At 36.0% G+C, this 14,158-nt stretch overlaps 1 protein-coding gene across 4 annotated transcripts in view; it reads right to left on the bottom strand.

Annotated features, from left to right (window-relative positions):
• ELMOD1 (ELMO domain containing 1) overlaps positions 1-14,158 on the bottom strand; it is a 67,561-nt gene that overhangs the window by 12,768 nt on the left and 40,635 nt on the right. For all 4 annotated transcript variants that reach the window (XM_079101635.1, XM_079101633.1, XM_079101634.1 and 1 more), the window contains 2 exons: positions 5,544-5,677; positions 1,032-1,100 (listed from right to left, as the gene is read on the bottom strand). In XM_079101635.1, the coding sequence (XP_078957761.1) occupies positions 1,032-1,100; positions 5,544-5,677 (203 nt within the window). The remainder of the gene's footprint in view (positions 1-1,031; positions 1,101-5,543; positions 5,678-14,158) is intronic.

Here is a 14,158-nt window from a genome sequence, read left to right as displayed (position 1 = left end):
CCAACATGCACACTAATGACTAACCTGCCATCATGCTGAGGGGGAAAAAGTAATACAAAAACTTGATTGCAAAATAATGTAACTCCTTATAAGAAGAGCAACTAATAGCACACACAGACACACACATTAGCTGCTATTTATGATAATCAAATCAGATTAAGTATTAACAGAAGGGCAACTTTGCTTTGTGCAACAAAATTCCCAAATGAAATCTCCTTCTTGGGGTCATGTGCAGTGAGGTACTCGCCCTGGAGGTGAAGGGTTCAAAACTTCCTCCAATTGGGTACAGTCGTTGCTATCAAAAGACACCTCGTCATTTTCCATCATATTTGTCTAATCTGATTTTCAGCTCATTAAAACACAGCCCCCCCAAATTAATTATGTCAGATAAAAAGCTGAAAAATGTTTGCTTTTTGAACATTTTTCATAAATTTATATTTTCTTTAAAAAGTCTTACCCTACTCATTCTAAAATAAAATAAAAGCAATAAAACACAAAAGCAAAGGGAAAAATACCTTATTTCCTCCTTAGTGATATCTCTTCATGTAATGAGTTAAAGAAAAACATTTAAAAAGGTAAATGAAAATGCAAATAATTTAGAACCCTAAAATTTACAAAAAAAAAAAAAAAAAAAAAAAGCCTCAGTAATTCCAGACTTCCTCAGTTGGTCCCTTCCTTCATGACTTCCATTCCCTCTTTCCCCACCACACTTGCTCGTCTCTCTGAACTCTTTCTGCCAGACCCTGACTTTCTTTCATATGCCTACCTCTCAATTTTCCTGGACCCAGTGATATTATTAGTCTCTTTAACAACATATCTTACTTGAATGGTGCCACTCTCCATCCTAAATCCTGGAACAAGTATGTGAAGTTTTGCCTTTCCTAATCAACATGTGTCAAAAGAGATTGAGAGAAATTTAAGTCTCACTCCTGGTGGGCTGACTCTCCTGATAATCTTATCTATAGATCTATGTAGGAGGTCATCTTTACCTAATCCATAAAGCCTAATCCATTTTCATTTTCCAGAGTTACCTGCATTTTGGATGAAGAGAGTCAGAGAGGACCTGCTGAGCTGCTGAGGCGTCCCTTTCTGCAAAATACCTGCAGTTGAAGGGAAAAAAAAAAAAAAAAGCCATAATTCTGTACCTGCAGAATAAATTCACTTTTATCCAGTTTGAGGCTATTTTGGATTCAGAGATGGGTATGGGCATAAAATTATTGCTAGTTTCAGCTCCTTTGGAGAACAGTTTTTTGTAATAAATTCTCTTTTTTTTCCCCAAATCTGACTTGGCAGGGTGGTTGTGAAAGCCACATAGATTTAGGAATGCATCTAGTAGATTTGAAAATTTAATTGTGAATATAGCTATTCCCAGAAAACTAAATATATTTTTACTGAGAGTTATAGATTAGGAGGTCAGATAGCTCAGCTTGAAGACCCTCTCTTGGGCTTCTTCTGGGAGAAATAACATAGTGAGAGGCTGTGACCACTAAAGGGGAGAGAGAGAAGAAATTCCAGGAAGGGAGAGAGGATGTGTTTCAAATGTATTTTTCTTAGAGAATATGAACTGGGTATTCGAATTCTGGATGAATAGAAATTTTTTTTTTTTTTTTTTTTTTTTTTTGCGGTGCTGGGGATTGAACCCAGGGCCTTGTGCTTGCAAGGCAAGCACTCTACCAACTGAGCTATATTCCCAGCCTATAAATAGAAAATATTTTATGGAGCCTGGAGATGTTAAAAAAATAAAATACTCTTCTGGGGGAAGAGGCACAATGAAATTTCCTAATAAATATTAAAGCTCGTATACCCTCAAAAGTAAAAAAGTACTTTTTTTTTTTTTTTTTTTTGCAACTGAAGCCATGTTTATTAACAGTGTAGTTTAATGTAAAAAATGGTATTCATCTGCTGCATGTGGTGGCTCAGGAGACTGAGGAAGCATTGTGAGTTCAAAGCCAGCTTTAGCAAAAGTGAGGCACTAAACAATTCAGTGAGACTCTGTCTCTAAACAAAATTTGTAAAAAGTACTTTTTAAAATTATTTTTAAAAAAATTGTCCTAATTAGTTTTACATGATAGTGGAATGCATTTATACATTTTGGTAGATCTTAAAGACAATAAAACTATACCATACATTATTTAACTTAACGTGGATATAATTTCCTGTGTAAATCTAAAGAACAAAATTTCCTTCAGAAAATTTCAAACCAATCAGCAATTTTAATACACACATGCATGATTACTAATGCAATCAAGTTTCATTTCATATTTTTGCTGATCATTTGGGTTTCTTCTTTTTGTCTTACTGTGTTATTAACAGAGTCACTACTTCAGAGTTGTCCTTGGTAGGTACTACTTACTCCCTTGGCCCTTCTGCAAGGTTGTTAACCCCCCTTTTTACTCCCCTTCCTTTTGTCTGACATTCTAAATTCTAAAGAGAAGAAGTTAACATCTAAACTGCTAAATCTTCCAATTTACAGAACCAGGAACAACTGCTGACCTTTGCAATGCCCTCTTAGTCTTTATTTTCTATGTGTCACCTAATGCAATATATATTGCCGTGGGATTTAGCTTGCAGAAAACATGTCTTTCTAAAAAGCACATGAGGTTGAGGTCCCATTGGGATATTCTGGAGAAGAAGAAAAAAAAGAGAAGAGATACATGTCCTGATGATTAAGACCCCACTCAGCACGTACTTTTCTGCTTTGCTCCTCCTTCTCGTCCCTATAAAAGATCATTGTGTTCCTGAGTCCCCCAACATGAAGCTGTGAGGATACAGCTCCTCCATTTTCTTCAGAGCTGGTCCTTGAATGAACCTGATTTCTTCCTGCCAACTCTGGTCTCCTGAGTATTGGCCTTTGAGCAGCAGTGCACAGACCTTGTCCTGGTAACACTGTTGATATTTCTTTTTCCAGTGTATCAAAACAATCCTCAAACAAGTAAGGCAAACAACCTTACAGAGAATAATGGGCTGAAATGGACCCTTTATCATTTATGCAAGTGATAGTCTTGCCTCATTTCACTTAAAAATTTTTTTTATTACTTCTTTTCAGTTATACACGACAATAGAAAGTTCAGTTCATTTTCTTTATGTTGGCTTAGCTCACAAAAATGATCAGTTTTAATGTGTGAAATTTTTTAATCTTTCTTTTTCAGTCAATACTTTGTAAGAGATCCCACCTTACTCATATATCTTAAAGATTTCCTCTTAAAGGTTAAAAAGTTGGGTTTTTACTTTCAATTTGTGAATTGAGGTGAGGGTGAGATTTAACTTTTATTTTTTTCTAAATGGAAGGCAAATTGTCCATTCCAGCTGTTCTAATGCTCAGCCTTTATCTATGATTTGTGACACCACCTTTGTATTAAGATCTACTTTCTGTTCAGTCATTTTACATGGTAATGTAGCATTTCAAACATTTTATAAAAGAATAGGTGATGATTAAACTTCCTAAATTTAAAACAAAGGGAAGGATCTAGGGAGAAAATGGGATGTCACAAAAAGTGACTAAGGTTTAATGTCTTTTAAAAGTATATTACTCCCTCCCCTCACTAATAGGATTGTGTCAAAAGACAAAAGAACCTATTGGAAAGGGCTCTCTTTGGCTTTAAAAATAATTAATAATGATAGCTGAATTTAATAATAAAAATAATAAGTGCAATTAGCCAGATCACAGTAAACATATAAAAGCTCAGTGTTAACAAGTAATATTCTAAAAATAGAGAAAGAAAAAACAATGTCGACCTCTAACAAGGGAACGAGGGCACCAACTTCCTACTTGAGAACTGGCAACTAAATAGAAAAATCAACCATCTCTCCGCCTGTATTTTAGAGAAACCAAATAGCCATAGTTAATAAGAAACCTACTACTTCAGAATTCCAGTCAACAATTGTGGGAAGAATAGCAGTAGAAAAGCATCTTTTTTACACAATTAATTAATTGGCTCAGTGAAAACCAAGGAAAGAGGAAAGGCTGAGGAGGGACAGACAATGGAGCCATCAGGCCAGGACCCATCTCAGCACAAGGGCTGAGAGTGGAGGGATGACACAGGCCGCTCACTGTGATGTCAACCTAAATCTCTTCAAGCCTCTCTGAATACTTCCAATTTTCAGGAAATTCAGGCATGGGTATAAATGCAAACAGACAAATCTGGACCATGGGACATTTTACAGGACAACTGACCCGGAATCTTCTCCAAGTTAATGACAGAGGAGAAGGGGTAAAGAAAGGGACAGAAGAGAAGAAACTATTAATTTGTAAAGACCCAAGGGACATATTCAGTAAGTGCACAGGTCTTATGTGGGACTCCATTTGAACAAAAACAGCTGTGAAAAGACATTTTTTGAGAGAACTGGGCTATTTGAATATGGACTAGTTATAGATTGTTAGCAGTAATAATGGTAATGTTGTTAATGTAAGGTAATGCTGACATATTTTAGAGCTACCTATGGAAATATTGAATAAGATAGGATATAGGTAATTGGCCCCAATTAGGGAATTTTTCAAATGTAAAGACATTTCCATGAAAATGATCAGAAACATTCCAAATATTCCAACCGAGCCTTTGTCCTGGGGTGGGAGGGGTGCATGGAAGGAAGAGGGGACCTGAATGAAAAGTTAAAATTCAAGGGCTATAGATGCACTGCCAATTAGAAGGTCATGGGCAGAACCAATAGCATTGGTACTTCTCCAATATCTGTTCAGCAAAGATTTTTGACTATTAGCCTTTTGAAGACCTGATTAGCACAGATATAGACCAATGCCCTTACCCAGTAGCCATAATAGTCCCTAGACTAGTGTGCCTAAATGGCAACACCTACTGGGTACCCTCTCGCCCTATAGGAGCACTGTCTCTTTCCTTTTTACTTGAATAAATCTTATTCTTCCTAGTCTGTGGATTTCATTCTTTGAATTCAAGATACAAGAATCCAGAAAGAAGGCACTGGTGGGTGGTTGGAATCTGCTGCAACACTAAAGCAACAGCAGAGGTTGAAAACCCAGTTTCAATACGAGGGATGAAATAACAAACAGTAGAGGATTTTCATTAACATGCTTCTGTCAAAAAGTAGAGTTGCTGGGCTGGGGATATAGCTCAGTTGATGGAGTGCTTGCCTTGCAAGCACAACACCCTGGGTTCAATCCCCAACACTTGGGGAAAAAAAGAAAAATAGAGTTAATCTCCAGCACTGGAAAAAGTCAAAAATAGAGTTGCAAGTATTTCAAAGCTTGACAATTAATGAATCTGGGTCATTGATATATGATGTCATAATATCATCCTTATTTTTTGCATATGCTTGGAGCTTTTCATAATAAAAAATTTAAAAATATATTTGACATTATTTTTTAAAAATCTAAGATGTCTGCTGAGGTGGAAGGAAGAGGCTGGTAACTTTTTAAACTTTATGAACCTGAGTTACCTCTGGGAGAACTTGAATGTTTTCTTGGAGTCCTTTGGGAAGTACCTTTTGTAAGTAGTAACTCCACTTTGCCATTTCAATATGAGAAGACCAAAACATCACTCTAACATTCAACTATTCTTTATTTTACTTACTGCAAATTGTACAGTCCCAGAAGTCCCATTCCTCGAAAATCTGTCTTAGGATCATCACCTTGGAAACCTATTTCACACCACTGCTTAGAAATCCGAGATTCCAGGGGAGTATTAGGCTTCAAGAATTTCCATAACTGAAGACAAAAGAAAAGAGAATAGCCCTGTTCATATGCTTATGTAAATATCCTTCTCTATTGGTTTAGGTTGTGTAAACTACATTATGAGAAGGGAATTTGGAAAGCTGAATATGTGCAAATATGTTATAATTAAAGATATGATCATCTTTCAGTTATCTGTGATAGCAGTACTCAAAATATGGTCTAAGGACTCCTTGGAGGTACTAAAGAACTTTTCAGCATGAGTAGTAAAAAACCAAAACCAAAACCACTATTCCCTAATAAAAGTAAGAAATTAGTTACCTTTTCACCCTCATCTCAGGAGTGCTCTAAGGCAATGGAATGTGTACTACTCTATTTTAGTGTTCAAACCTTCCTGTTCTGATTTCTTAATGGAAATTAGATAGGTGGACAGATAGACAATCTCCCACAAAAAAGTTTTTTGGCATTCTCTAAAATATTGAAGAGTATAAATGGAAAGGGAGAGTAGGGAAAATTTTGAAGCCATTTATTATTCAAACCTTCAGAAAAAGCTTTTCCAACATTAAGACGTTTAGTTACATTGTTAACACAAAGAAAAGTGAAATGACTTGAGTTTCATTTCTCAGGTTTCACCTATAACAGGAGTGAGTGTATATATTATCACTTAGCTGGACAAAGGAATATCAGCAAAGTTCATGATTAATTGTCATCTTTAAGAGTTGCCTAAAAGAATATAAATTAAAATCAATTATATTCAAATGGAAAAACATGAATTATAAACATTATTATACTCTTCACTGCTTAATAAACTAGTTTTATTTTTGAGTTTTTGTAGAAAGCTAGATTTAGCACATATCATTATGGGGGGGAGAGAGAGAGAGAGATTGAGATCCACAGTTATATAAATATATAATATTTAAAAGTTTTTTTTTTTTTTTTTTTTACTACTGGGGATAGAACTCAGGGGCACTTGACCACTGAGCCACATCCCCAGGCCTATTTTGTATTTTATTTAGAGACAGGGTCTCACTGAGTTGCTTAGCACCTTGCTTTTGCTGAGGCTGGTTTTGAACTCAAGATCCTCCTGCCTTAGCCTCCCAAGCCACTGGGATTATAAGTGTGTACCACCGTACCCCACCTTATTCTTAATATTAGAGATGGGCATATAAGCAAATTTACTTCTTAGATTATTAATAGTTGATATCACATTTTCATTATAGATAGGATATAAGCACAAATGTTATATTTACTTACTACTATTTCCCAAATAAACTTCGAAATTTCTTATTCTATATTATATGGATTTTAAAGTTTCAACAGTACTGTAATACAAAATTACTTTGCTTTACAGTGAATTGTCACATATCTGACATAGTATCAAACATAATATTCAATGACAGAAAAGACTAACAAATAAAAATTTACAGTTCATTTTCTTTTATTGTGGTTATTTTAGACATTAAACTAAAATTACTATTCACATTATTAAACATTTTATGTTAGTGCCACAATAGGTAAATTTATCTAAAGGGTGAAAGAAAAACCTTAAAGAGAAGAACTTAAAGAGATTTATCATGCCTGAAAACAAAATATCAAACATGGGTGTTCAAAATATCTGTTTATATAATCCACATAAGAATTTTCCAGTGCTCTGCATTCAATTCTAATCATTTTATTAGAAGGTACCAAGTAATGAAAGACCCGGTAATGATTCCAAGAAAAGGATCTCTTTTAAAAAATTCTTTAGAAATTGATTTGGTTACTATCACAATGGGCGGGGGCAGGAGGGGGCGCAAATGTATAGCTAATAACATTTATTTGAATAATAATTTGAATCTATCTCAGGGTCCTTACCCAGTTTAAAAAAATATGTGGTTTCATCCAGTGAGTGGAGTAAAATGGCAAAAGGAAGCATTTCATTTTGTAAGTAGGTTATAAACCTCATTCAACAGGTGAATGCTTAGTTTGGGAGAGTAAAACTTTAAATAATAAAATGCTTTAAAAAGAAATTCCATTTTCACAGTTTGTGTTATGTTACTGAAAGCTCGGTCCTCAAATCCAATAATGAAGACAAGGTTTTGAGAAAAAGGAAAAAGAAGGTTTATTGCTTTGCTAACAAAGGAGAAACACAGGGGACTTCCGTCCCAGAGGCTGAGATTCTCCCCATCGGGGGAAGAGGTGTTTTTTAAGAGCTGATCCAGAGGAATCCTGTTTCCTGACATTAAGGGAGGACAGCCTTTGGGGGAGGAGAGGATCAGGGAGGACATCAGTGAGGAGAAGGCTGGAAGGAAGAAACAAGGGATACAGTCAAAGCATAAAGCAAACCACTGTTATAATAGCAGAGTAGACTAGTGATTAAAATGTCCTCTTGAATAAGTTGTTAATCCTATTTGCTTTCATAAGGGTCACTTTCTTGGAAAATGAAAGCCAGTTATGTTGAAATACTTAGATGAGGTATACCTACGTATATTTGTATATTTCCTGTAAGAAACCTTGAACTATTTCTCTTCTAATAGGCTCTTCCCTGAAAAAGTAAGTGTAGGAGGCAGAGCAACCCTGCAGGGTGAGCTCATTTCTTGCACTAGGAAGCCAACTTTACACCTGAACTCTGGTCATGGGCCTCTTCTTGGGGGGCCCTGAGGAGTATAGTCATCTAAGACTATACCACTGGGAGTTGAGTTATTACAAAGCCACCTGCCAAGTGCAGTAGACCAGGGGCTAGAAAGAGTGATGCCTGTGGCAGATGACAAGCTACAGATGTGGAGGCTGCACTCTGAGTCAGACTGTCAGGCAGCATGGACTGTTCTCTCTGTTGATCCCTCTTCTCTTTGAACTGAACCTTTAAACAGGCTTATTTGGACACTTCAATTTTGTCTCACTCTGTCTGCAGCAGAGCAGAAAGGATGAGGCTGTTCGTCCACCCTGGAGCCACAGCATTTAAAGAGAAGCAGCTTTTCATGGAGGCCACCATGGGACTGTCTCTTCCCATCAGTAAAGGGCCTTTTAATTCTGGCTTGTATGTTTTTTAGTAAGTGCAGGAATCCACCTAAATTTTTGCCTTCATTCTTAACTTGACTGGAAAATTTTAATAGAAATATCTGTTTGAATACTTCATAAGGGCAGTGGAATATGAATATAACAATATTATTCAATTTAATTCCAAATGATCATAAAATCTAGAATTTTTGTACTTTAGGACTCTAAGCAGCAACATTGATAATTCTTTCCTGTGCTAATAAAGCAAAGCACTTGAACAATGTGGCAATATATTCCCTGAGCTTATAAAAGAAGGGGTCACCAAACTTTAAAAAGAATCAGTTGGTAGAGATTTAGGGCTTTGTGATTCTAAAGTGGTCTTTGTTGTAACTACTTCACTTTGCCTTTGTAGTAGGATAGCAGCCAGATAATGATACAAAAATGAACAAGTGTGGCTTTGCTCCAATAAAACATTACTTACAAGCATGGATGGAAAGCCAAACTCAGTCACAGGCCTTGGTTTGGTGACTTCTGCTCTCAATAATTTTGTGAAGTAGGTAGCAGGGGTATTCTTATTCATCTTGAAGATAAAGAAGCCCAACCTTGGGCCATTAAACACAAGCCATGGGTCAGCCCCCGGGAAATAAAAGTGGATAAAACATGGTTTCTCTCCCAAGGGCTAGTGCAGTACCATAGTAAATAACCCTTCCTAACTATGTCAGTTTGCATACTTAGCACTTAGCCTCAGTTTCCTCATCTGAAAAATGGGAACAGTACCTGTATATCACCACAAAGTTGTTGTGACACCTAAGTGAAAATGCTATAAAACACTTACTGTGATATTTGGTACATACAAAACATTCAATGAATGTTTTATTATCACTGCATAAAGATCCTACTCCTGTGTTTGCTTGGGGAGCTAGAGAAGATTTCCAAATTCAGGGAATGAGGACTTTTAAAAAACAAGGTGGTTTCTGCTGTGAGAATAATGGGAAGCAGAGGGAACAGCATGAGCAAGTTCCTGGGCATATGGGACGGCAAGGCCTATTCTAGGTCATAGTGCCTGACAAAGCATGGCAGTGTGCGTAATGGAGTTGCATAAGATGTAGCTAAGAGAATGTAGTGGAAAGGGGCAAGATGCATGGGCTTTCTACTATAAGACATGGGAAACCTGAAGTGTTCAATCTAGATAATCACATGACTAGATCTGTATTTTAGAAAAATTCTTCCAACAGTATTTTAGAAGATGGAAGGGAAGAATATAATGATTAGTGACACAGTTAAAAGGCTGTAACACCCCAAGCTGGAGATGATGGCTAGAATAAGACAGTAGGAATAGAAAACATTTGAGAGAGATTTGCAGGTGTGCTATGGGGGAAAAAAGGATATTTTTGTAGATGCAGAATATGTCTCAATTAGCCTGCAAGTCACTGAAAGGCAGAAAAGAAGTCTTTCCTCAAAGTTCCTAACTCAGTGGGGGACATCATTGTTTTATCATGTACTAAAATGTGAATCAGAACCTGAACTTAAATGCTTGTAGTTTTCTAAAATAAAGATAACAACCATTCTCCTGCCTATCTAATTGTAACAATCAAAATAATACATATATAATAAAATTATAATCATTGATAACAGTCATATCATAAAAATTCTTGACATGAACTAGAATACCTCATGCATTCACCCATATTTGTTAAAAACCTACTAGGTGTGAGCCCACATGCAACAGATGAGCTAAAGATGCTGCACAGGAGGCACCCACACCACATTAATTAATTCTGAGGATGTCTTAGCCTTTTTAATGTGTTGTTCAGGTGCTCGTGACCAGTCTGCTAATTATAACACCTCTTCTTTTTCACTTTTATTCACCTCTTAATTCCCACTCTTAGGTCCTTTCTTTCAACTTGACTATCTCCATCAGAAAAGGGAAAGTCAGGGAAAAGAAGGCAATCAAAGAAGATGGAACTCAGTCAGTGGGTTAGCTAAAATTAAGCAGAAGAAAAAGGGAAAAAGAAAAACCATTGCCGATTATGAGACTTCTTTAATTTTTAATGATTCACATCAGATACTGCACTAATTAGTAGAGACAAATGACTCATCTACTTAAGTACTTATGTACACGAAAACATACACTCCTTCACACAAAACCACAACAAAATACATTTTTAAAATTCCATCTTCTATTGACATTTTTCAGTAAAACAAAATTAAGGCAGCTAAACAAACGCTTTCTTCCAATTTTGTTACTATCTTTTATAATTCTAGGAAGAGGCAAAGAAGTAGCATAATTTTAAAAATCATCTATTTTCAGAAGTGAATGTACAAAACATTTCAGATAACTAGTTCTAAAGGTTGGTCTGAAATTTTTCCTCTGGTCTTAATTTCTTGAACTAAAAATTCATTTTTCTTAATGGTTCCGGGGATTTAACCCAAAGGCATTCTAACACTGAGCTACACCACCAGCTCTTGCCAAGTTGCCCAGGATGGCCTCAAACTTGCGAACCTCCTGCCTCATCCTCCCAAGTTTCTGTTATTACAGGCATACATCACCATGCCCAGCAAAAATTCAGCATGTTGAATCCCCCCTGAATACATCATGGGGATGTAGCTCAATGGTAGAGTGCTTGTCTAGCATGTGTGAGGCCCTGGGGTCAATCCCTAGTACCAAAACAAAACATAATACATGATCAGATCCTGTGAGATTTTCAAGGGTTTCTTTGACATCCAGGAATATTTATTACTCCACATTATTTTCCAACCGTTTTAATATGCCAAATATAAACCTTCACCTCCTCTTTGAATACTCTCCAAGTTACATGAATAAATAATCAGCATTAAGATCTAGGGTAATTTCCCCAGAGAGCTCTTGCTGAAGCAGAAATCAACTTCATCTTGTTTGATGTGTATTAAAAGTCATAAGTGGTGCTCGCTTCGGCAGCACATATACTAAAATTGGAACGATACAGAGAAGATTAGCATGGCCCCTGCGCAAGGATGACACGCAAATTCGTGAAGCGTTCCATATTTTTAAAACAAAGCAGCAAATCAGCAAAGGGAGGAATTATCCTAAAGGAATTGTCAAATAAAGGAGGAAACAAGTTGTGTCAAAGAAATAAATAAATAGAATTTAAAAAATGAACCAAATGACCGGGAAACCAAATCATATCTCTATAATAACCCTGAATGTTAATGGCCTGAATTCATCAATCAAAAGACATAGACTGGCAGATTGGATTAAAAAGAAAGATCCAACAATATGTTGCCTGCAAGAGACTCACCTCATAGAAAAAGATACCCATAGACTAAAGGTGAAAGGATGGGGAAAAACATACCATGCGCATGGACTCAGCAAAAAAGCTGGAGTATCCATCCTCATTTCCGATAGTGTGGACTTCAAGCCAAAGTTAGTCAGAAGGGATAAAGAAGGTCATTTCATACTGCTTAAGGGAAGCATAAATCAGCAAGATATAACAATCATAAACATCTATGCCCCAAACAGTGGCTCATCCATGTATGTCAAACAAATCCTTCTCAATTTCAGAAACCAAATAGACCATAACACAATAATACTAGGTGATTTTAACACGCCTCTCTCACCACTGGACAGATCTTCCAGACAAAAATTGAACAAAGAAACCATAGATCTCAATAACACAATCAATAATTTAGACTTAACGGACATTTATAGAATATACCATCCAACCAAGAGCGAATACACTTTCTTCTCAGCAGCACATGGATCCTTCTCTAAAATAGACCATATATTATGCCACAAAGCTAATGTTAGCAAATACAAGAAGATAGAGACACTAGCATGTATTCTATCAGATCATAATGGATTGAAGTTAGAAATAAATGAAAGAGTAAAACACAGAAACTATTCCAACATCTGGAGATTAAACAATATGCTATTATATGATGAATGGATAACAGAAGATATTAGGAAGGAAATTAAAAAATTCTTAGAGGTAAATGAGAACAAAGAAACATCATATCAAAATCTCTGGGACACTATGAAAGCAGTACTTAGAGGGAAATTTATTTCATGGGGCGCATTTAATAAAAGAAGTAAAACTCAACAAATAAACGACCTAACACTACAGCTCAAAGCCCTAGAAAAAGAAGAACAGACCAACACCAAAAGTAGTAGAAGACAGGAAATAGTTAAACTCAGAGCCGAAATCAATGAAATTGAAACAAAAGAAACAATACAAAAAATTGACGAAATAAATAGTTGGTTCTTCGAAAAAATAAACAAAATTGATAAACCTTTAGCCACACTAACAAAGAGAAGACGAGAGAAAACCCAAATCACTAAAATTCGGAATGAACAAGGAAATATCACAACAGACAGGATTGAAATACAAAACATAATTAGAAGCTATTTTGAAAATCTATACTCCAACAAAATAGAAAATTTCGAAGACATCAACAGGTTTCTAGAGACATATGAATTGCCTAAACTGAACGAGGAGGACATAAACAATTTAAATAGACCAATTTCAAGTACTGAAATAGAAGAAGTCATCAAAAGCCTTCCAACAAAGAAAAGTCCGGGACCAGATGGGTTCTCAGCCGAGTTCTACAAAACCTTTAAAGAAGAGCTCATTCCAATACTTCTCAAAGTATTTCATAAAATAGAAGAGGAGGGAACCCTCCCAAACTCATTCTATGAAGCCAATATCACCCTGATACCTAAACCAGACAGAGACTCATCAAGGAAAGAAAATTTCAGACCAATATCCTTAATGAACATCGACGCAAAAATTCTCAACAAAATTTTAGCAAATCGCATACAAAAACATATTAAAAAGATAGTGCACCATGATCAAGTGGGCTTCATCCCAGGTATGCAAGGTTGGTTCAACATCAGGAAATCAATAAATGTAATTCACCATATTAATAGACTTAAAGTCAAGAATCACATGATTATTTCAATAGATGCAGAAAAAGCATTTGATAAAATACAGCACCCCTTCATGCTCAAAACACTAGAAAAAATAGGGATAGTGGGAACATTCCTTAACATTGTAAAGGCCATTTATGCTAAGCCCATGGCTAATATCATTCTAAATGGTGAGAAACTGAAAGCATTCCCCCTAAAAACTGGAACAAGGCAGGGATGCCCTCTTTCACCACTTCTATTCAACATCGTTCTTGAGACTCTGGCCAGAGCAATTAGACAAACCAAAGAAATTAAAGGGATACGAATTGGAAAAGAAGAACTCAAACTATCCCTGTTCGCTGATGACATGATTATATATTTAGAGGAACCTGGAAATTCCACCAGAAAACTCTTAGAACTCATAAGTGATTTCAGTAAAGTAGCAGGTTACAAGATCAATGCCCATAAATCCAACGCATTTTTATACATAAGTGATGAATCTTCAGAAAGAGAAATTAGGAAAACTACCCCATTCACTATAGCCTCGAAAAAAATAAAATACTTGGGAATCAATCTCACAAAAGAGGTGAAAGACCTCTACAATGAGAACTATACAACACTAAAGAAAGAAATTAAAGAACACCTTAGAAGATGGA

The sequence above is a fragment of the Sciurus vulgaris genome, assembly GCF_902686455.1.
Source record: "Sciurus vulgaris genome assembly, chromosome: 11".
Taxonomy (NCBI): Eukaryota; Metazoa; Chordata; class Mammalia; order Rodentia; family Sciuridae; genus Sciurus; species Sciurus vulgaris.
The sequence above is the reverse complement of the archived record's forward strand: the minus strand, read 5'-3'. Positions and strand labels throughout refer to the sequence as shown.